A 20,831-nucleotide genomic window follows, 5' to 3' on the forward strand; every position below is an offset into this window, starting at 1 on the left:
CTGAGTCTCTGTTTCTTAAAAATAACCAGCCTAAATTAATCCTCATACCAATGAGACATGTTGGGGTGGCAAATTTTGCTTCCCTACAATAGTAAATAATAATAAAAAATATGACAGAGTTGAGGATTAGGAAGACACAGGGTCTTGAAGTATCTATTTCTGTGCTTAAAAGGGAGCCTCCTCTGAGGGGACATAGTGCCGTGGACTCATGGCTTGGGGAGGGACACGTATGAAGAACAAGGTGCCTCTTCCTCCAGGACACATGCTCGGTGAGAGGAGTCTGGGCTACATTACAGCCCCACTGACCCCTCGGTTGTGTGCCTTTTTGCAGTGCACAAATCACGCAACCTCATGGGGCGACCCTGCAAGGATCTGTCCTTTCTTTCGTGAATGATCCATTCTATCATGAGATGCTTATACACTTATTATCCTTTCTCCGTGTTTATATAACAGCCTCTTTCTTTGACTAAATTACTTATTTAGTCAGGGCCAGTGGTCCCAGGACTGACAGGGCTGTGAAGGGAACTATGGGTGTGTGAATCTCTGGCAGACCCAGCCAAGGGGAGCATGGGGTGAGAAGAGACAGGGTCTGAGGACACAGCACTTAAGGAATGGGCAGAGCCAAGAGAGCATAGCATCCCTGAATCTACAAGGACAATGGCTGTGCCGGGCTGGAAGATGCCAGGGTGTGTAGCGCCAGATGGGGCGCTACAGCAGCTGGGACAGCAGCCAGGCTGGGCTCTCCACGGAAAGGGGAGAAGGTGGGGTCCAGGAGAAATTTCTTGTTTGGATGGGGGACACCTGAGGGATCCTTACTGCTGATGGGAAAGTCTTGTAGAGACAGAAAAGTTGCCCAGAGTGACCTAGACTTCAGGCCTAGAGTATCTGGGAGTGTTCCAAGTCTTTCCAGATGGAGGTGACCCCCAACCACTGAGCCCAGCTGCTTGAGAAGTCAAGGAGGTGACAGTCACCCAGTCAGAGGGGGACAAGCGGGCCTGTCCTGGACAGTTCACAAGCCCTGCTGGTGGGAGCAGGGCTGGGAGCCTGCAAGGCCAGGGGAGCTAGCCTGAGGCTCACTCCTGCTCTTCCCGTTTTTCTCTCTCCCTCTCTCTTTTTCTCCCTCTCCCTCTCTCCCCGACCCAAAGTCATGAATTATCTTCTAGAAGGTTAGTTTTGCTTTTCACATTAAGGTCTAGATAGCACTGTCCAAGGGAAATATAATGGGAGCCACATATGGGATTTAAAGTTTTCTAGTGGCCATATTTTTTAAAAAGTAAACCAAACCAAAAAACAAAACAACAAAAACAAAACAAAACAAAACCCACAACCAGGTGAAATCCATTTTAATAACATTTTATTTAACCCAATATATAAAAAATGTTATCTCAACATAAAGCCAATATAAAAATTATTAGATACTTTACATTATTTTTTTCATAGTAAGGCTTAAAATCTGGTGTATATTTTATACGCCAGATATGTTATAGCACATCTCAATTCGGGTGCAGGATTTTCATCAGAAATACTTGACCTATATCTAGATTTCATAAAATTTATAGTTGAGAAGGCAGGTTCACCTACCCACATGCTCCAACACACACGTCAGTCTTCCCGTGATGCACTGAGACCCTGCTTGCTCTGGAAGCTCGTGGCTCTGGGCTTCTGTCCTGGCGCTTTTCTTCTGAGCACCTGGCACGCTCTATAATGATGTCTGCCTTCGTCACTTCTGCTGTTCTCAACAAACGGTGCACATAGGTAAGCATCCACAGCATATTTGCTGAATAAATAGATTTACATCAAAATTAATCAAATCCAGAATTTCCCCCCCCTCCTAAGAGTTAGATGACCCGCTGGTCTACAAAGATGTAAGCTGTTGGAAGAGGGTGGGGTCTCCCCATCTTCTCAGAGGTTGAGGGGCAAAGGCGTCACTTCTGATCCCTCCACCCCTCTGCACGGGACAACTGCAAGACAGGACAGCCCCCCAGCTGCTGTCACATCAAACTCACACCCACACTTGCGCCTGGCCCCTCTCCACTCAGTCCTGACTTCCCCAGGGCTGCTTTTAAATAGTGCCAAAGGCAGCAGGGCTCACTTGGGTCCCTAGGTCATGTTTTCTAACTGTTTGCCTTGGGTTACTTTCAACCTGATCAGGACCTTTCTAGAGCCACATGAAGACTCACCAGGACCAAGAGAGAATGGGACTGGTTCCTGCTCAGACTGGAAACCGGCAGGATGACAGGAGCTCCCCCTCCCAGCAGTCAGGCCTTACTGCCCACCCAATCTCTAGCCCCAGAGCCCCTCCCACTGCTCACACAGCCCCATCTGCCCTTCTCCAGCTCCTGAGACCCTGTCCATTCTGCAAGGCTGGGTGTTCCAGCTCAAGTCCGGGCTCTGTGCCTCTCAGCGGCATTGTCTTTCGCCACCTTGCCTGCTTTGCCCTCCTTTGCATCCCAGACTCTGAGCTCACCTGCCCATTTGCTACAGCACCCAGTAGGAGGCTGGCAGAGGCTGACTGCTGCGTGAACACCACCCTGGGGGGCCGTGATGAGGTCCAGGGGTCACTGAACTTGCAAAGTATATTTGTAACATGTGATAAAGCAGAAATGTAAAAACATTCACTTCTCAAGGGAATAAAATGTTCTCTTTGAAGGCAGAGAGAAGACAGGGATAACACACGTGATTCTCTAGGTGATGTGACAACAGCAGCGTCCCATGGACAAGCCATCCCCTGAGCATTGGTCTGGAGACAAGAGGCTCACGGGCTGCTGCCACCGTGCAGCCTGTCTACAGATTATTAGATGGTTGGCACAAATTCCCTTGAAATAACATCAAAGTTGTATGCTAGGTCATCTCCTAGGAGCTGATACCTAGTTTTAAATCCTGTCTTTCTATCCACGGTAAAATGAAAATAAATTAGAATTCTTTAACTGTTGAATAAAATGTAAAAGTTTAATAAAATGTAAAAGAACAATGATTTTCTATCTCAACTTCCCACTTAGCAACCAAAGAGCGCATGTGTAACTTTTATATATGACCAGGGACCAACGCTGGGTCTATCTGCACACCTGAAGCCACACAGGCCTTAGCTATGAGGGGTTTGGTAAAAGGATGTGGCAGGATCCTACCCTCCATACCCTGTTTAGGATCCCCTGTAGCCTTCTTCCAGCGTGCCGGGGACAAGCGGCCCTAGACAGCTGGCACGCCCGCCAGGAGTCCCAGGAATGGTCCGGGAGGCAGGGATGATCTACCTGAGGAGGTGGTACAGGGTGGAGAAGGGCTACAGCCCCGGCATCCTTCTCGGCGGTGGCAGTGGGGCAGGGATTGGAGCTCAAAGTCAAGGCTCTCAGAAGGGGAGGGAGGTTATGTGGCCCCAGAAAAATTACCTTTCCAGGAGGACAGGGAAGGGCTCGGGGAGAGAGCAGGACAGATTTTGTACAATCTACTGGGGCATGAAGACCAGCACCTGTTTTTTGCCAAACGATAAAATACTACCCAGAGTGAATGCACAGGTCTCATCGCTGGGGCTTCCGTCGATGGCTCATCCAATGAAACTAAGTCATCAAACACACAGGCTGAGCACTCGGGCCTGCCCGCCCTTCCCTCTGGGGTTTTCCCAGCGCAGATCTAGGAGCCCAGAGACAGGCCAGCTTGCCAGGTCACCTGTTAGCCTGAGCAATGGATCTCACAGAGCCCGGCTCGGTGGCAGTGGGGTCAGAGGACGTGCCCCAGCTAAATATAGTTCAGCAGCACATTTTAAAAATAAAGCAAAATGTAAAAAAACCGGTTAAATTTCTGAGACAGTATTTCTTCCTTGCCCTGAGGAGAAGAAACGCTGCAGCAGTGGGCGGGAGTCGGCCGTCTCCTCGGCGCTCCCTGTCCTGCGTAGGGCCGACCTCTCCGCCGAGGGGCCCTAGCCCAGGGGCTCCTGCAGACCCTGGTGGGCGGTGGGAGGCGGCTTCAGGTCACAGAAGCTGAAGTGGCAGCCATCCTGCACGTCTCCCTGAGAGATGCTGTCCAGGCAGCGGTCCGCGAAAGCTCTGGTGTCATCCCGCGGGCCTGTCCTCTCCAGCGTGGCCTGGAGAAGTTCTCGGATCCTTCGGTTTTCCTTGGAGGTGGACTCCCAAACAACCTCAAGCTCACCTTCCATTTCTCTGAGAGAAATAAACAATATAAAGAAAAAGTTTAAAATAACACAATTTAAAAAATATTCATAGAGCCCTTATGAATCCTAAAGTAGTGAGAAGCCAAGTGGAAGAATGTTTAAAGTCAGAGAACAGAGCCCACTGTGCGTGGGTTCTGAAGCAAAGATTCCCAGTGTCGAATGAAGCCCGATGTCCCCTGGAAATAGAAAAAAATACAAAGGCACAGGCTGAAAATGACGTCTTAGATTTCCTCTCTACGTTTTGCCTTTTCTTCTATTTTGGCACCAGTGCACACACGCTTTGTTCTCCAAGGCATTAATGCTATAAAAATAAAACACAATAACTGCAGTGGCTGACCTACAGCACAACGGCCTGGCTGTGGGCGCCCACACAGCATGGGCCCTGTAGGCCTCTCCAGTGTCCCCTCTGCCCGTCCCCACTGCGACCTGGCCAACACTCAGACACCTTTCACAGCCTCCATCCACAGAGCCACTGATGGGCCCAGACACAGAGAGTGAGTTAGAGGGTGAGGAGGGCACCGACTGTGGGGAGTGAGGAACACAACCCAGGTCACAGACAAGACTGGCCCAGACCATGTGCCAGGAGGGCGAGCGCCCAGAGGGAACCAAGGCTGAGCCAGGACTGTGTGACGGGCCCCGTGTGGGGAGCTGAGGAAACAGGGCAGGCAAGGTACACGTGTCCTCACAGGGCTGTGGTCCACTGGGGGAGCACCTCACATGAGCCCCATGGGGAGGGAAAAGCAAGCTTCAGCCTGAGAGGAGGAATGGGCCTCGTGCGGGACGGCAGGGCTGGGAAGGCCAGCTCCTTCACAGACGCTGCCCGGTGGTTATGCAAAATGTTAGCAACTGGATTACCAGGTGGACTCAGCACTGTTGTTTAAAGAGGAGGACACAGAGATTCACGGAGGCCAGTGACACACCCACTCGTCCAGTGTCACTTTCCTTGTGAACTCTTGTTTCCTTCCGAAGCCCATGATGCCCACTAATTACTCTATGTCTAAAAAATCTCCATGCTTCCGTTTTCTGATGCAAAACACCCAGATGTTTGATACATTACATCATGATAATGTACAGCTAAACTCAAAACAAAGAGAGAAGGAAATCTCTAAGGGCAGAAAAAAAAAAAAAAAAGAGGATTAAACTGAAACCACAGAGGTTGGCAAACAAAATGTTTGTATTGCTTTGAGGACAAAAGCCCATGCTAGAAACCCAGATTTCTGTAGAATGGAGACTAGTCTGGGGTGCATGCAAACTGGGTGCAACAGAAAACCGCAGGGCTCACGCCCATCCATGTTTCCCCTCTTCCCCCTAGCAACACTGTGAACTATGTGTCCCAGAATTAGGCAGGTAATTGGAGGTATGTGAAGAACCCTCAAAGGAAGGATGGTTGGGTGGAAAAATCTGCCAATCTTCAAAAGAAATCTACTCTGAGAGGCTCCTTGGGGACTGTAGCCACTGACTTGTTCTCAAATGAATCTGGGGTTTGAATCTGCACTGTTCCCCATTGTAGAGCATCCCCAGCCCCTGACTGGAGTGAACCAAGAGTAAAAAAACATTTTTGAGACAATCAGGGAAAAAACTCAAAGGATGAGTTAAAAGTACATTGGACACAACCAAAGAGAGAATTAATGAAGTGGAATATTGAGCAGAGGAAACCACCCAGAATGCAGCTCAGAAAAATATATATTAAGAAGTTAGGGGCTTCCCTGGTGGCACAGTGGTTGAGAACCCACCTGCCAATGCAGGGGACACAGGTTCGAGCCCTGGTCTGGGAGGATCCCACATGCCGCGGAGCAACTGGGCCGTGAGCCACAATTACTGAGCCTGCGCGTCTGGAGCCTGTGCTCCGCAACAAGAGAGGCCACGATAGTGAGAGGCCCGTGCACCGCGATGAAGAGTGGCCCCCGCTTGCCACAACTGGAGAAAGCCCTCGCACAGAAACAAAGACCCAACACAGCCAAAAAAAAATTAAAAAAAAAAAAAGAAGTTATACATTCATTATAAATGTAATAATGGCATTGTGAAATTTTTTTTGGTTTTGGCCATGCAGCTTGCAGGATCTTAGTTCCCCGACCAGGGATCGAACCCAGGCCCTCAGCAGTGAAAGTGCAGGGTCCTAACCACTGGACCGCCAGGGAATTCCCTGTGAATATTTTTAAAGTCCTTTTGTATTTAAAAAAAAGTATTACTGTAGATTATTTTTTAAGTTAATAATAAAATTAAAGTGACTCCCGGTTTGGAAATACTCTCTGGCACCAAAGAAAAGCAAATGCAAACCTTCTCTGGAGAAAACATCCTCAGTCCAGGCCCCTAGGACTCCACAGACTAAATTCAACCCATCCATGAGTTCATGGTAAAAAAATTACTGTACATAGAACGAAATAAGCCACACAGGGCAAGAGTCAACAAAACCAGATTTCAGACCCCCAAATTGCAGATAATGAAGCTGTCACACACAGAATATAAAATAACTATGAATAAAATGTTAAAAGAAATAAAAGATGTATTAAAGATAAACAAAGACCAAAAATTTATTTTAAAAACGACTAGGTAGATTTTCAAAAGAACCAAACAGTATTTCTGAAATTGAAATATACAGTTGTTGAAATAAAAAACCTCCATGGCTAGGTTAAACAGAACATTGAACAAAACTGAACAGCGAACTAGTAAACAGAAATATTGAGAATTACCCAGAATGTAGACCAGAAAAACAAGGAGATAGAAAATGTAAAAGATAAGACACATGGAAGATTCAATAAGAAGGTCTAACATACATTTAATATGAGTTCCAGAAGGAAATCTAGAAACAATGAGGGGAAAAGACTTATTTTAAGAGATAGATAATGACTGGTAATTCCCTGGTGGTCCAGTGGTTAGGACTCTGCACTTCCATTGCAGGAGGCACAGGTTTGATCCCTGGTCAGGGAATTAAGATCTCACAAGCCACACGGCACAGCCAAAAAAAAAAAAAAACAAAACAAAAGAGAGAGAGATAACGACTGAGAATTTTCTGGAAGTAATGAAAGACACAAAATCACAGATATAGAGAATAACTTATACCAAGCAGATAAGTGAAAAGAAATTCATAGTTAAATACAATGAAACTGCAGACTACAAGAGACAGAGGAGATCTTAAAATAGGCAAGAGAAATGATGGATCATCTAGTTTTGAAAATGACAAAAGACTTCTCAACAGCAATAATGAAACAGAGAAGACAGTGGAATGTGCTGAGAGAATAGACTGTCAAGGTAGAACCCAGCAAAAATCAACTCACAAGGATGAGGGCAAAATGCAGACATTTTCAGATAAACAAAAACTAAGAAAGCTTACTCTCACTAAAGAAACTTCTAAAGCATGTACTTTCGGAAGGAGGAATGTAATCTGAGAAATAAGGTCTAAGATGCAAAAGAGAATAGTAAGCAAAGAAACTGGTAAACTCTAGGTAAATCAAAATAAAATAACTATATTGAAACTAGTAATATGTAATTTCTGGGGCTAAAAACAATGATATAAAATAGATCTTTGCTTTTCATCTTCACGTATCTGTATCTACATGTGATGACACTAGACAACAAGAGCATATAAACTGAGTGGGAAATAATTAGGTTAGAGCATTAGGTCTTGCATTTGCAGGTAGAAATTTAGAGGTGCTGATTAGCTTTAGATTTTTGTTAATGTTAGGTATCCATATGAAATTTCAAGGGCAACCACTAAAAGAGCATAAATAGAATGTTTAACTTTCAAACCATTAAAGGGCAAAAAATGGAATAAGGGAGAAAGTGAAAAACAAAGTTCCATTTTATTAACGCAATTCTAAACCTCCTGTCTGGCAAGAAAGCTGGTATCGGCCCAACTTTCACAAAGTGACCACTTATGGTGGTAAGAACTTCTGTGACTACAGAAAACCTGTTAGATAAGACTTCATTTTGCCTGGCATTAAGAAACATCTGGCTGATAGAAAACATAAACAGCTGTCTGCATTCTGCCTGGTAACAAATACACGGATTCTACTATAACTTGAAGAAAATCACATTCGAGTGTAATTATGATTCTTCCACATGCATCAGTTTATGTTCCAGTCTGTCGAAGACAACACAGCCATTCTGAAAAGGCCGACTTAAATGTGAACCCAAACTACGTGAGGGGACCACCAGGTTCACCTCCACAAAACATGCGCTCTTCCCCAGGGTTTTCAATACACTGGCAATACCTCCTCTATCACACGTTTAAAGGACAAAGGTGTAACTGACAGAGTACCTTACAGCCACAGAGAACATGATACACCCATAATCTTATGACTGTGTTCTTACAAAAAGGGAAGAATCTGAAATTTAAAGTTCTCAGAGATGAGAACATAATGGCAGAAATAAAACATTTCATCAAAAATTAATAAAATCTCCCAAGAAAATGGAATAGAATAAAAATATCAAAGAGATGGAAAAGAGGGGGAAAAAGGGAAGGACAATGAGAGGACTGGATTGATTTAGGAAGTCCAATATTCAAACAACAGGAATTTTTAAAGGAGGGATTAAAGAAAATGAGGACCTGGGATCTACTGTACAGCATTGGGACTATAATTACCAGTACTGTACACTTGAAAGTTGCTAAGACAGTAGATCTTAAATGCTCTCACCATAACAACAACAACAACAAAATGGTAATTATATGAGGTGAAGGATATGTTAACCTTATTGTGGTGATCATTTCACAATATATATGTATATCAAATCACACTGTACACCTTAAACTTATACAACGTTATATGTCAATTGCTAGGGAAAATCTTCTCAAAGAAAAAAAATGAGGTGCAAATAAAAAAACCAATATTAAAATACATTTAATATTAAAATCAGATAAAACTAAAATGTAAAACCAAAAATAAGCGATCAAATGAACAAAAGAGGTCCAGAGGGTTTTACTGGAGAATTCCACCAAGCATGCAAAAAACAAACACGTTGCGACGGGGCTGGGGCGGCCAGACCTTTTCTGCTGTAGCGCCTTGTCCAGGACATCCTGCTTGTCCTGCAGCATCCGATGGAGGTGCCTCATCTCCTGCTGGTACTGAGCTGTCTTGCTAGCAAAGTCTTCCTGCTGCTCTGTCAGACGGTGACTGATGTCACCCAGCTTCAGTGCCGCCTGCTTCCTGTACCCCTGGGGGAGGAGGATGGTCTCTGAGTGAGGGGGTGCTGCCCGTGGCCCAGGTGGATAGCTTTGTGGATGCGTTCCCTCCCCACTCCTTGGCCTGTGAGAGGCCCTGAACTGAGTAAGCCCTGGGCAGGTCTGATCTGGGAGGGCAAGTCTGGATCACAAAAGTCACATAAAGTAATAAAAAAATTTCAAGTATAATAAAACCAAATTTCTGACTTGTATCATGCCTAGTTTTTTATATGCCACAAATAAAAATTAAAACAGAGAGACCTGGCAAGGTCTGTTCATACTCTATTGGTAAACAGGTGACTGAGATAAAAGCCTGATTCACTTATTTTCCTTCTTACATTTTTATTGTATAGTACTTAAGGTTAGTAGATTTCCCTCTGAGCATTTCCAAAACTGTTGTCACATAGATTCTGACTTGTAGTTCCCATAGGTTCAGTTCTCATTAGAAATTATGACATTCAATTTATACATCTCCTCTGACCCAAGAGTTAGTTTACTATACAGTTTTTACATTTCCAGGTGAAAGAACATTTTCTGCTCTCTGATTTTGTTTATTAATTTCTGGTATTTATCTTTTTGATCAACAAATGTCTGCCTTATTTCTACTTTAGGGGTTTATTGAGGCTTTTCTTTTTTTTTTGGTAGCCAGTCTATGATCAATTTTTGTGATCGTTCTGTATGTGTGTGTGTGTGTGTGTGTGTACACACACACACACACACACACATATACACACATAAATAAACCTTATAGATTATGTGGTAAAATCTTCTATATCCTTACTTTTGTATAACTTCTTGATCTGTCTTGGACCAAGAGAAGTGGATTAAAGCTTCTATTATCACTAAGTTTCCACTTCCCCTTGTATCTCCTGTAGTTTATAAAATTTGCTGCTGTGTTATTTAGTACGTAGACATTCATAACTACTATATATTATTAATTGTAGTCTTTAACATTATTCAGGCCTCTCCTTTTTTTTTCTTTTTTGGTCTCATTTAGTGCTTTTGGCCTGAATTCTCTCTTGGCAGATGTAAAGATCGCAACTATGCTTTCCTTTTGTTTGCATAAATCTGTATTATCTTCACTCATCCTTTTATTTTTAATCTTTCTAAAACACTGTTCCTGACTGTCTCTGTCTCTTGGTTCTGGCATGTAATAGTGTTTTCCTTTATAATATAATCTAAAATTGTTTCCTGTTAATGGGTGAATTAAGCTCATTTATATTTTCTATAGGGCAGATTTGTTTGCCTCAATTTTGTTATCTTATGTTTTATTGTTTTCTCTACACACATTTTTAAAGACTTTAATGTAGTCTGTTTTCTTTGCTCTTTTTTGCTGTTGTAATTTTGCTATTAAGGAATGAATCTCTTTTGATTCTTGTGGTTACTTTTATTTTTATGCCTTTATATTACATGTCCTTAGTCCCCTCATTTATTAAAAGTAACATAATGTTAGCTCCTAACAATCTTTTCTTCACTCTTCCTCTACTTAAATATGCTTACGCTCCTGCTACTGAATTTTTCATCTTTAAATGATATCCTTTGATCTCAGTTATTACAGGTGACGCAATCAGCAAGTTCATTCTACTTTCTAACTTCCTTCCCCCTTTACCTATCATTTTTTCCTTGGTTGTATTACTTCTACATTGTCAGGTTGTATTATGTCTATGTTTTATTACATCAGCCTTATCCTTGCTTCTTTTAAGTCTTAGTTCACAGTTAAATATATTCTTTGCTCACGAGCAGTACTTTTCTGAAATTTGCCCAATCATTTCTTGGCTGAACTCAAGTTGATTGATCCTTAGGAAAGGTTTATGGAAAAAATGTTCCAGAGTTCTTATATGGTCACAGCTGTCTGAAGACCAGCCTGGTTAGATGAAAACATCCTTGAATATTCATAGATGGAATTCCACTGTTCTCTGGCATTCAGTGTTGTTGTTGAGAAGTGTGATGCCAACATGATTTTCTTTTTCTTATGTCTTGGTCTTTTGCTTGGGTGCCCAAGGTATTCTTTCCTTATCTTGAAGTCACAGGTCTTGGTGTCAATTTTCTAGGGCCATCCTGGGTCAGTTTTACATAGGTACATAATGTGCCCTTTCAATATGTAGATTCAACTCTTCATTTATTTCAGAAAATTTTATGAATAAAAACTTTTAAGAATTACTCTTTGGAGCAGAATAAGTGCCATTGTTTTGATTTCTGCTTTAGGTAAATTGGATCTCTATCACTTTCTACTAGTGTTTTTTTTTTTTTTGGCTGCACTTTGCGGCTTGCAGGATCTTAGCTCCCTGACTAGGGATCGAACTCGGGCCCCCAGCAGTGGAAGCACAAGAGTCCTAACTACTGGACGGCCAGGGAATTCCCTCTACTAGTTCTTTTTACATGTTTATTTCTGCCTTCTTGCCTTTGCCTTTCTCATTTATCCTTTATGTCCCTTATCCTGCTTTTATGATATCTTTCTCCCTGGGCTCCTTATAATTTAGTCTACATTTCTCCTTTCCTTCTATTTCTTCCCTGAGTTGTGTCAGTTCCATTTCACATCCTCCTTTGTCTGGCCATCTGTGTCTCTGCTTTTTGGCATTTTTTTCCCCAGCTTTTACTGTTTTATTGAGTTTTAGCTACCTGGCTACCTGCCTACCTCCTTACTTGTCTATCTACCTACCAACCTATCAGTTCACCTTAGAGTACAGGTTTCAATTTTGATCTCCTTTGTGGCAACATTATTTCTGATGCGCTTTCATCACGTGTAAGAAAATTATACTTCTATTTTTCTTAAAGAATTTTTGTATGGAGGCCACATACAGCTGAGACCAACAGCTGAGGAGGACAAGAGCCGGGAACGGCAGGCTGGGTGCCCCTCCTGGGTACAAATGGAAAATCTGAGCCCCTCAAACAAGGAGGATGTGAGCTTCCAGGACACTTCTCTATTCTTGGGGAATATACCATTCCTTCCATCATATCCAAGGAACAAGCGCCAACACGTAAATAAACTTCTCACTGGACTATTTGAATAATTAACAAAATTAAAGATAACTTGAGATGAACGCACAATGCCATTCTCCAAACCAAATGTGACGGGCAGTAGATCAAAGAGGGATGTCACTGAAGTGGAATGATTTACATTAATATCCAGATGGGACATGAACTACTACACACTATAATTCTTTTGGGATGAGACGAGGTTCCTGGGAGGGTGAGAGCAATGGGTCAACTTCCAAGCTTCACACACCACTTCTCTTGCAGTCCCTTCTCTGGCTCTCTGAATCCAGCCTGGTTCTGAAATACTTCTGCCTGCAGCTCTGATTTCCCAGATCTCATCACTGCCCTGACTTCCAAGTTGATGTCCTCACTTTTAGGAGGGTTTTGCTAAGGTTTCCTGAGATGTCACCTCTGAATTTTTTTTTTTAAAGATTTTTTTTGATGTGGACCAGTTTTAAAGTCTTTATTGAATTTGTTACAATACTGCTTCTGTTTTTTTATGTTTTAGTTTTTTGGCCACGAGGCATGTGGGATCTTAGCTCCCCGACCAGGGATTGAACCTGCACCCCCTACATTGGAAGCGCGGAGTTCTCAACCACTGGACCGCCAGGGAAGTCCCTGTCACCTCTGAATTTTGACAAGCCTTTTCCAGGTCTCTTCTCCTCACTTTCCCAGAGATCCTGCCCTATCTGACCTGGATCTGGCTCACAGATTTCTTCTCTGGGTGATTGGGTGGAACTTTTTAATTTTTACTGTTCTTATTCAGATGAACAGTAATGAGACAAATTCCCAAGACAAGGCCAACCGCTCTGAAGATCAGACCTTCTCTTTTGGAAATAAAAGCCAACAGGAAAACCAGGAAAAAAAGAACAAACTATAACTGCTCTTTATTACTCATAATACTTCTATGCAGATTCCCATCGTTAATAGTGTGGTGTAGTCCTTTTAGCCTTCCTGATGCAGAGTTGAGATACTGTTTTGTATACTGCTTTTGATCTTGTTACATTTTTAAAATTGTAAAATATATTATTTAATTCCCCCAATAGTTATTGAATTAATTGAATACTATGCACCAGGTGCTATTCTAGGTGCTTGGGATATACCAGTGAACAAAAACAGAAAAAGAAAAACAATCCCTGCACTTGTTATTCTGGTCAGAATAGACACACAGTAACCAACAAACATAATAAATAAATTACGTAGTCTGTTAAAAGGTGATGTTGTCTCTGGAAGAAATAACAAAGCAAGGATAGAGCCTAGAGATATTTCTGTATCTTTTTTTGTTTTTAAACAGCTGCATGGTATCTTATTGTGCAGATGAACCAAAGACTACTTAATGAATGGAGAGGTGCTATTTCTTTTTTTTTTTTTTTTTGGCCACACCACACAGCATGCAGGATCCTTAGTTCCCTGACCAGGGATCGAACCCGTGCCCCCTGCAGGGGAAGCACGGAGTCTTAACCACTGGACTGCCAGGGAAGTCCGGAGAGGTGCTTTTTTTAAAAAAAAATTATTTAATTAATTTATTTTTGGCTGTCTTGGGTCTTCATTGCTGCACGCGGGCTTCTCATTGTAGTGGCTTCTCTTGTTGCAGAGCATGGGCTCTAGGTGCGTGGGCTTCAGTAGTTGTGGCATGTGGGCTTAGTAGTTGTGGCTCGCAGGCTCACATCCTGCGCAGGCTCAGTAATTGTGGTGCACAGGCTTGGTTGCTCCGCGGCATGTGGGATCTTCCCGGACCAGGGATAGAACCCGTGTCCCCTGCATTGGCAGGTGGATTCTTAACCACTGCACCACCAGAGAAGTCCGAGAGGTGCTATTTCTGCCAGAGAAACCCAATACTGCTTTACTCTGTGGATGATCAGTGATACATACATGCAAAATGGGTCATTTTCTTAAACATGGAAATCTGACCCCGGGAAGCCCATTCCCATTAGGAATGGCTAAATGTCCACCTACCTTGACTTTTTCCTCCAACCTTCCCAAGCGAATATTGCCTTCTATGATTTTGTTGAGAACTCCATGCTTCTCACTTTCTAAACATTTAGCCTACGGAGTAAAGTGAAAAGAAAAACAATGGGCTCTTAGTTTAACAGGAAAATTAAAATAATAAAAAATCTTCTGCTAAGAGTATTACTACAAAGAGTATTACCATTCTGCCACTCGTCCTGGCCTGACACCTCTCCAGCCCCTCACCTCCAGATTCCTACCCCCTGTGTGAGGGCTGTGGGCAGAACTTGGACCAACAGCTGAGGAGGGCAAGAGCCGGGAACGGCAGGCTGGGTGCCCCTCCTGGGTACAAATGGAAAATCTGAGCCCCTCAAACAAGGGGGATGTGAGCTTCCAGGACACTTCTCTATTCTTGGGGAATATACTATTCCTTCCATCATATCCAAGGAACAAGCCCCAACATGCAAATAAAATTCTCACTGGAATGTTTGAATAATTAACAAAATTAAAGATAACTTGAGATGAATGCACAAGGCCATTCTCCAAACCAAATGTGACGGGCAGTAGATCAAAGAGGGATGTCACTGAAGTGGAATGATTTAGATTAATATCCAGATGGGACACGAACTACTACACACTATAAATTGACCATTTCAAATGGTAAAATTTTTTTTAAAAGTAAAGGCGAGCATTCCTTCTAAGGTAGTACAGTAGTGACGAGTGATTTTCTAGAAAGGAAAAGTAAGACCCAGGGAATTAAACTTGCCACAAGTCACATGGAAACCCATCCTAAAGGGATTCGAAATGAAGATGCCAGTATCAATAAAGTACTATATAAGGGGCTCTCACAAGGCCCAGGGGACCAGGACAGGGTAAGGTGAGGGTGCACGGCCAACAGTCCCACGACAGGGCAGAGGCGGCCAGTACCAGCCCCGAACCCCAGCTACAGAGGCTGGTCTTGGGGCTGCCGGGGCAAGGAGCCTGCAGGGCCAAGCGGACAGCAGTCCGTGTGCACACAGAGGTCCCTCATGGCGGGTGGAGCCAGGGCAGGCTGAGAGCAGCTCCCCCCGCATCTGGAGGGTCTGAAGATTCTAAATCTGAGCCTGGCTTTCAGGCCATAATAACAAAGGTCAAGGTGGGAGGAGAGAACACATTTTATTAATAGTCTGTTGGCTTAATCTGTAACTTTGAAGTATTTGGACAAGCAGTATATGGCCTCCATTTGTATTTCCATCCTGGGTCCACAAATATGAGGAGTGAGCCTAAGGAGACCGTTTGATGGTCGAGGAGGCTCTTGACTTCATCATGGAAGCCTGGGATGCTCTCTGGCCCAAACAGGAGGTACAGGGCCTGCCTCCTGGGGGAACCAGCATGTCCCACCCCGTAAACAAGATGGCCCTGACACGAGGCAGCCAGGTTCCCATGAGTGTTTGCTAGATGAATGCGTTTGCTTGGCACTTTCCATTTTTCAACAAGCTTTTGTGTTGCCCTCGATATCCTAGTGGGTAAGCTCAGGAGACACAGCAGAAGAGGAAATGGGCACTCAGCACTGGTACAGAACATGCCAGAGACTTCAGCACTTGGGTTGGGATAGTGACCTCTCAGGAGGGGACTACTGGTTCAGGAGGTCTGAATGCTTTTAAGGCTCCTGCCATGGCATGTCAAAGTCAAATTGCCTCTAAAAGGCTCGGGGAAGGGCGCAGAAATCACCAGTGACGCCTCACCACGCTTACCACGCTCCTACCAGCAACCACTGCAATTTAAAAAAAAAAAATTTTTGTAACATTAATATAAGTGCAAAATGGAGTCTCAAGACTGGCTTAATTAGCATTTCTTTTATTACAAGTAAAGATCAACATTTTGCCCCAAGAGCTGCAGACTATTTATATGTCCTCTTATGTAAACAACGGCTAAAAGCCTGTGTCCATTCTCCTATGGAGGAACTTAACATCTTTCGAACAGATGGGAATAAGCCTGTGACACATCCTGACAGACTCTCTGCCCCTCAATCACCCTGAGGAAGGGCGGAGTTACCTCCACGTTGGCTGTTTTCTGACTCTCACAGAAAGTCTGCTGGGCTCTTGGAATGACATGCATTGAATTATTACTTCTGATCCTATGCCACCAGAGATTTGCAACATTGCTTAAATAAACATGTTTAAATGTACATAAGCAATATGTATTCAAAGTAGAAAAATCATAAAATGCAGATAGGTAAAAAAGATTTTTTAAAAAATCACCTGTCATTTCACCATCTGGAGATACAGTTATCTAACTCACCGTTATATTTTGTGGTAAATTCTATCAGACTTTTTTCAACACATAGCTTGGCACAGCATCTGTCTTCTTTCACTGCACAACCTGCTGTAGACATCTTTTAAAATCAGCGTGGAGATGTGAGATCATGCCCACAGCATCACTCTTGCTGGCTGAGCAGTGCTCCATCATCAAGGGCAGGGGTCCCCAACCCCCGGGCCACAGACCGGTACTGGTCCACGGCCTGTTAGGAACCGAGCTGCACAGCAGGAGGTGAGCGGTAGGCGAGTGAGAGAGTGAAGCTTCATCTGTATTTACAGCCGCTCCCCATGGCTCGCATTACAACCTGAGCTCCGCCTCCTGTCAGATCAGTGGCGGCATTAATTTCTCATAGGAGCGTGAGCCCTACTGTGAACTGCGCATGCGAGGGATCTAGGTTGCGTGCTCCTTATGAGAATCTATTGCCTGATGATGTGAGGTGGGGCTGAGGCAGTGATGCGAGCGCTGGGGAGCGGCTGCAAATACAGATAAGCATTAGCAGAGAGGTTCGACTGCACAGAGACCATAGTAAATGAATTGCTTGCAGACTCATATCAAAACCCTATCAGTGAGTGGCAAGTGAAAACAAGCTCAGGGCTCCCACTGATTCTGCATTATGGTGAGTTGTATAATTATTTCATTATATATTACAATGTAATAATAATAGAAATAAAGTGCACAATAAATGTAATGCGCTTGAATCATCCTGAAACCATCCCCTGCCCACCCCGGTCCATGGAAAAATCATCTTCCATGAAACTGGTCCCTGGTGCCAAAAAGGTTGGGGACCGCTGATCTGGGGACCACCAATAATGGACTCAATTCCTTTCCTCAGGACTGGTGCTACCAGAAACAATGTGGGATGAGTACCCCTGGAGCTACCTCTTTGTGCCCTTTCAACTGTGTCATTGGGATGAACTGTATTTAACCTGTCTAGGATTCTTACGTTTCATCTTCAAACAGGGACTGTATTAAGACAACTTTACAGAGAGAATATAAAGATGCACCTGTGTGTGTAATAGAGGCCTTATGACTACTGTTCCCAGTTGAATGGACTGATTCCGTTAGTTTACCTTCTAAAATATCATTTGCCAGTATTTAAAAGTTTGGGTTATTTGCTTTTCAAAAATGTTTTTCACTGATGGTTGAAAAATAAAATTTTGGAGAACTTGAAAATTTATGGTTGAAATGTAAAAAGATGCAGCTTTTTATGGATCATTAAAAAAAAAAAACCTTTAAAATTATGTTTGCATATTAACTTGCAGCATACTTGAAGTAACTGAGGAAACTTACCAAATACATAAGATTGTCACGTTCCTGGGTTATATTCTCTGCCAGGACAACAAGATTTGCCAGGTACTGGTGAGCAGACATTTCGTTCTCCATGGCTTTTTCCACCTGCTTTTTGAAGACATCAATTTTCTTCTGAGATCTCCTAGAGAGGTCCCCCAAATGGTGGAATAAAAAATTCATTAGCCTGCATGGCCAGGGCATAGTGAATATCTGTATTATAAAAATAGCAAGCATGTTAGCATTTAAGTGTATTTTGCAGTAACCTAAATCTTCTATTTAGTTTCAAGGTGAGAAGAGGTAACTGAATTTAAAAGGAAGCATAATTACTGACTCCAAGCCAAGTCAATAGGAATCACAAAATGCTTAACACACTTAACAGACTAATACATATTATTCTATTAATTTTTTGGCTTGTGTTCTTTAAAAGATATTTTTGAAAAAGGAATCCAGTAATCCCTGGATTAGACTTTTGGGAAACACTTAGTAAAGAACCTCTAGAACTTGCAGAGTCTTAGGGTCAGCATTATGACTATCAACCGTAATTGAACAATAATGTTGGTTAACATTGGTCATATTTTATATTTTGGTATTTAATAATCTCATTTATCCCTTTCCATTTCATTGCCAATATTAGAAAAAGAAAAGATAAAGAATATGAAATAGAATATTCAATTGTCTTTTTTAACTATTTAAAAAAAAAAAACAGCTTAAGAAAAAAAACCCCACCTATTTATTTTCTGTGCCTTTTCGAGTTCAGCTTCCAGACCCTTGTTTTTAGCCGTCAGATTTTTCTTCTCTAATAGCAGGCTCTTTTTCTGCACTTGCAGGGCTGCCAACTTTTCCATCAACTCTTCCATCTCAGCATTTTCTTTCTCTTCTTCCTTCTGCAACTGGCTGATGGACAAAAATATCACAAGCCTGTATCCAGTACACCGAGGTTAAACGAAGCAACCACTGGCAGGCAGTGATAGCACAGCCCTCCGGCCTGGGTGGGCCCTTTGGAGGCCTCTGTGGGAACAACGTCATCCAGTCCCTGGCAGAGCTGGTGGGGAGCTCCTGGAGGGCAGCAGAGAGGGCGTAGCTGGTACACACTGCTTTGACGGTAATGATCTAATCCCTTTTTCTGCCCACCATTTTTGCTGATGTCTGTGTGTGTATGTGTATGTGTGTGTATATATATACATATATATATGTATGTGTATATATATATATATATATATATATATGTGTGTGTATATATATATATATATATATATACACTTATTTATACTCCCTCCAGAAAGAATTTAAGACAGCTTAATTTTTTACATAGTTATAATTGTTCCTCCTTCAAATCCTAATGCTAAAACAAATTTTATTTCATACTAAAATAATTATGTTTTTCTGATAAAAGAAACAAAAACAAGGAGGGCATACAATCAATATATAATTCTGGCAAAATGATGCCTGAGAGAAGAGTTATTCCTTCACTGGTTCTCTCGGTCAATTTTCATGAAATAACTGAGACCGAAGAGGTAGGGCCACACACACAGAGGCTGCCCAGCATTCTGAGCGATGGGGTCTCCCAGGGCACCACGTGGGGTTTACTACTTCCTGGCTGGCTGGCTGGCTGGCTGGCTGGCTAGTGAACAAGCCTCACGCTGCATGTGTTTGGGGTCTGCCTCACTTGCCACACAATTTCAATGACTTCAGCCTAGGTTGGCTCCCTGAACATCCAGTCAGGAATTTTCCAGTCTCCACTGCTTTCTAGTTCACTACTCTTAGTTAGTCAAAGAGCAGAGGACACACCTGGGCAAAAACCACAGAATTGGGGTTTGAATTAAACTCATCTTTTATCTTTTCTCTTTGCTGTCTTTTGTTTTGATTGTAGAATTTTATTTAAAAGTATTTTTGCCACTTATCTGACACCAAAATCAATCAGTTCACAAAATCAATCAAAAAATTCACAATGAAAAGCAACCAAAGACAATAGGAAATGCTGGGAAAGTGCTGGTGGGCGTGCACAGCCGCCTCAGAGAACAATATGTCAAAATCTAGAAAATGCATTTACGCTATGGCCAAACAATGCCACCTCTAGGTATGTATTTAGGGGAACCAATAAACCATACAAGAAAGTTTATTGGGGCATTGCTTAAAGGAACAAACTTAGAAACAATTTAAACTTCCATTAATAGGCTAAGTAAAATGCAGTATTTCATATGATGGAATACCACCATGCAGTTAAAAAGAATAAACTCTAGGACTTCCCTGGCGGTGCAGTGGTTAAGAATTCACCTGCCAGTGCAGGGGACATGGGTTCAAGCCCTGGTCCGGGAAGATCCCACATGCAGTGGAGCAACTGAGCCGGCGAGCCACAACTACTGAGCCTGTGCTCTAGAGCCCGCGAGCCACAACTACAGAGCCTGTGTGCCACAACTACTGAAGTCCATGTGCCTAGAGCCGGGGCTCTGCAACAAAAGAAGCCACTGCAATGAGAAGCCTGTGCACCGCAACGAAGAGTAGCCCCTGCTCGCCACAACTAGAGAAAGCCTGCGAGCAGCAATGAGGAACCAACACAGCCAAAGGAAAAAAAAAAAAAGAATAAACTCTATGTATCTATCTCAACATGGAAAGATGTTTGAAAATTGAGTGTAAAAAGTGAAGATACTAAAAGTATGAATTCATTTATGAACACATAAAACACACCAAAAAAATACTATGTCATTCATGGATACATGTAGAAATAAAAAACAGATTGGAAATATAATTCCAAGTTTATGATAGTGATTGCTTTTGGAAAGCCAGGGAAAACAATGGGACTAAGGATGGTGGTTAAAAGGGGCTTCAGCTGTATTTCTAACAATATAGTTCTTAAAACAAACAGAAAAAGGTGGAAACAATTTGCACACACATACAAAAAGTTAATACTTAATATTTGGTGGGAGAAATAGTTGATTAAAAAAATTTTTTTTTAATAAAATGTTTCCTAGTCCATCCCTAGGGTCTCACTCCCCAGAAGAA

General features: G+C 42.8%; 2 protein-coding genes across 11 annotated transcripts in view; both read right to left on the reverse strand.

Annotated features, from left to right (window-relative positions):
• The window catches only part of SLC7A9 (solute carrier family 7 member 9), a 43,852-nt gene extending 42,135 nt beyond the window's left edge, over positions 1 to 1,717 (reverse strand). The window contains exon 1 of one of the 2 annotated variants that reach the window (XM_007165063.3): positions 1,582 to 1,717. In XM_007165063.3, coding sequence (XP_007165125.1) covers positions 1,582 to 1,587 — 6 coding nt within the window. In that variant the 5' untranslated portion in view covers positions 1,588 to 1,717. The remainder of the gene's footprint in view (positions 1 to 1,581) is intronic. The other variant, XM_057533900.1, reaches the window with a different exon arrangement.
• Positions 1,718 to 3,903: 2,186 nt separating this feature from the next.
• The window catches only part of CEP89 (centrosomal protein 89), an 81,549-nt gene continuing 64,621 nt past the window's right edge, over positions 3,904 to 20,831 (reverse strand). For 2 of the 9 annotated variants that reach the window (XM_007165059.3, XM_007165058.3), the window contains exons 15-19: positions 18,558 to 18,725; positions 17,832 to 17,973; positions 14,253 to 14,342; positions 9,145 to 9,314; positions 3,904 to 4,151 (exon numbers count right to left, since the gene is read on the reverse strand). In XM_007165059.3, coding sequence (XP_007165121.2) covers positions 3,911 to 4,151; positions 9,145 to 9,314; positions 14,253 to 14,342; positions 17,832 to 17,973; positions 18,558 to 18,725 — 811 coding nt within the window. In that variant the 3' untranslated portion in view covers positions 3,904 to 3,910. Of the gene's footprint in view, positions 4,152 to 9,144; positions 9,315 to 14,252; positions 17,015 to 17,831; positions 17,974 to 18,557; positions 18,726 to 20,831 lie in introns of those variants that run through there. The other 7 variants (XR_009006058.1, XM_007165060.3, XR_009006056.1 and 4 more) reach the window with 7 other exon arrangements.

The sequence above is a fragment of the Balaenoptera acutorostrata genome, chromosome 19 (genome assembly GCF_949987535.1).
Source record: "Balaenoptera acutorostrata chromosome 19, mBalAcu1.1, whole genome shotgun sequence".
Taxonomy (NCBI): Eukaryota; Metazoa; Chordata; class Mammalia; order Artiodactyla; family Balaenopteridae; genus Balaenoptera; species Balaenoptera acutorostrata.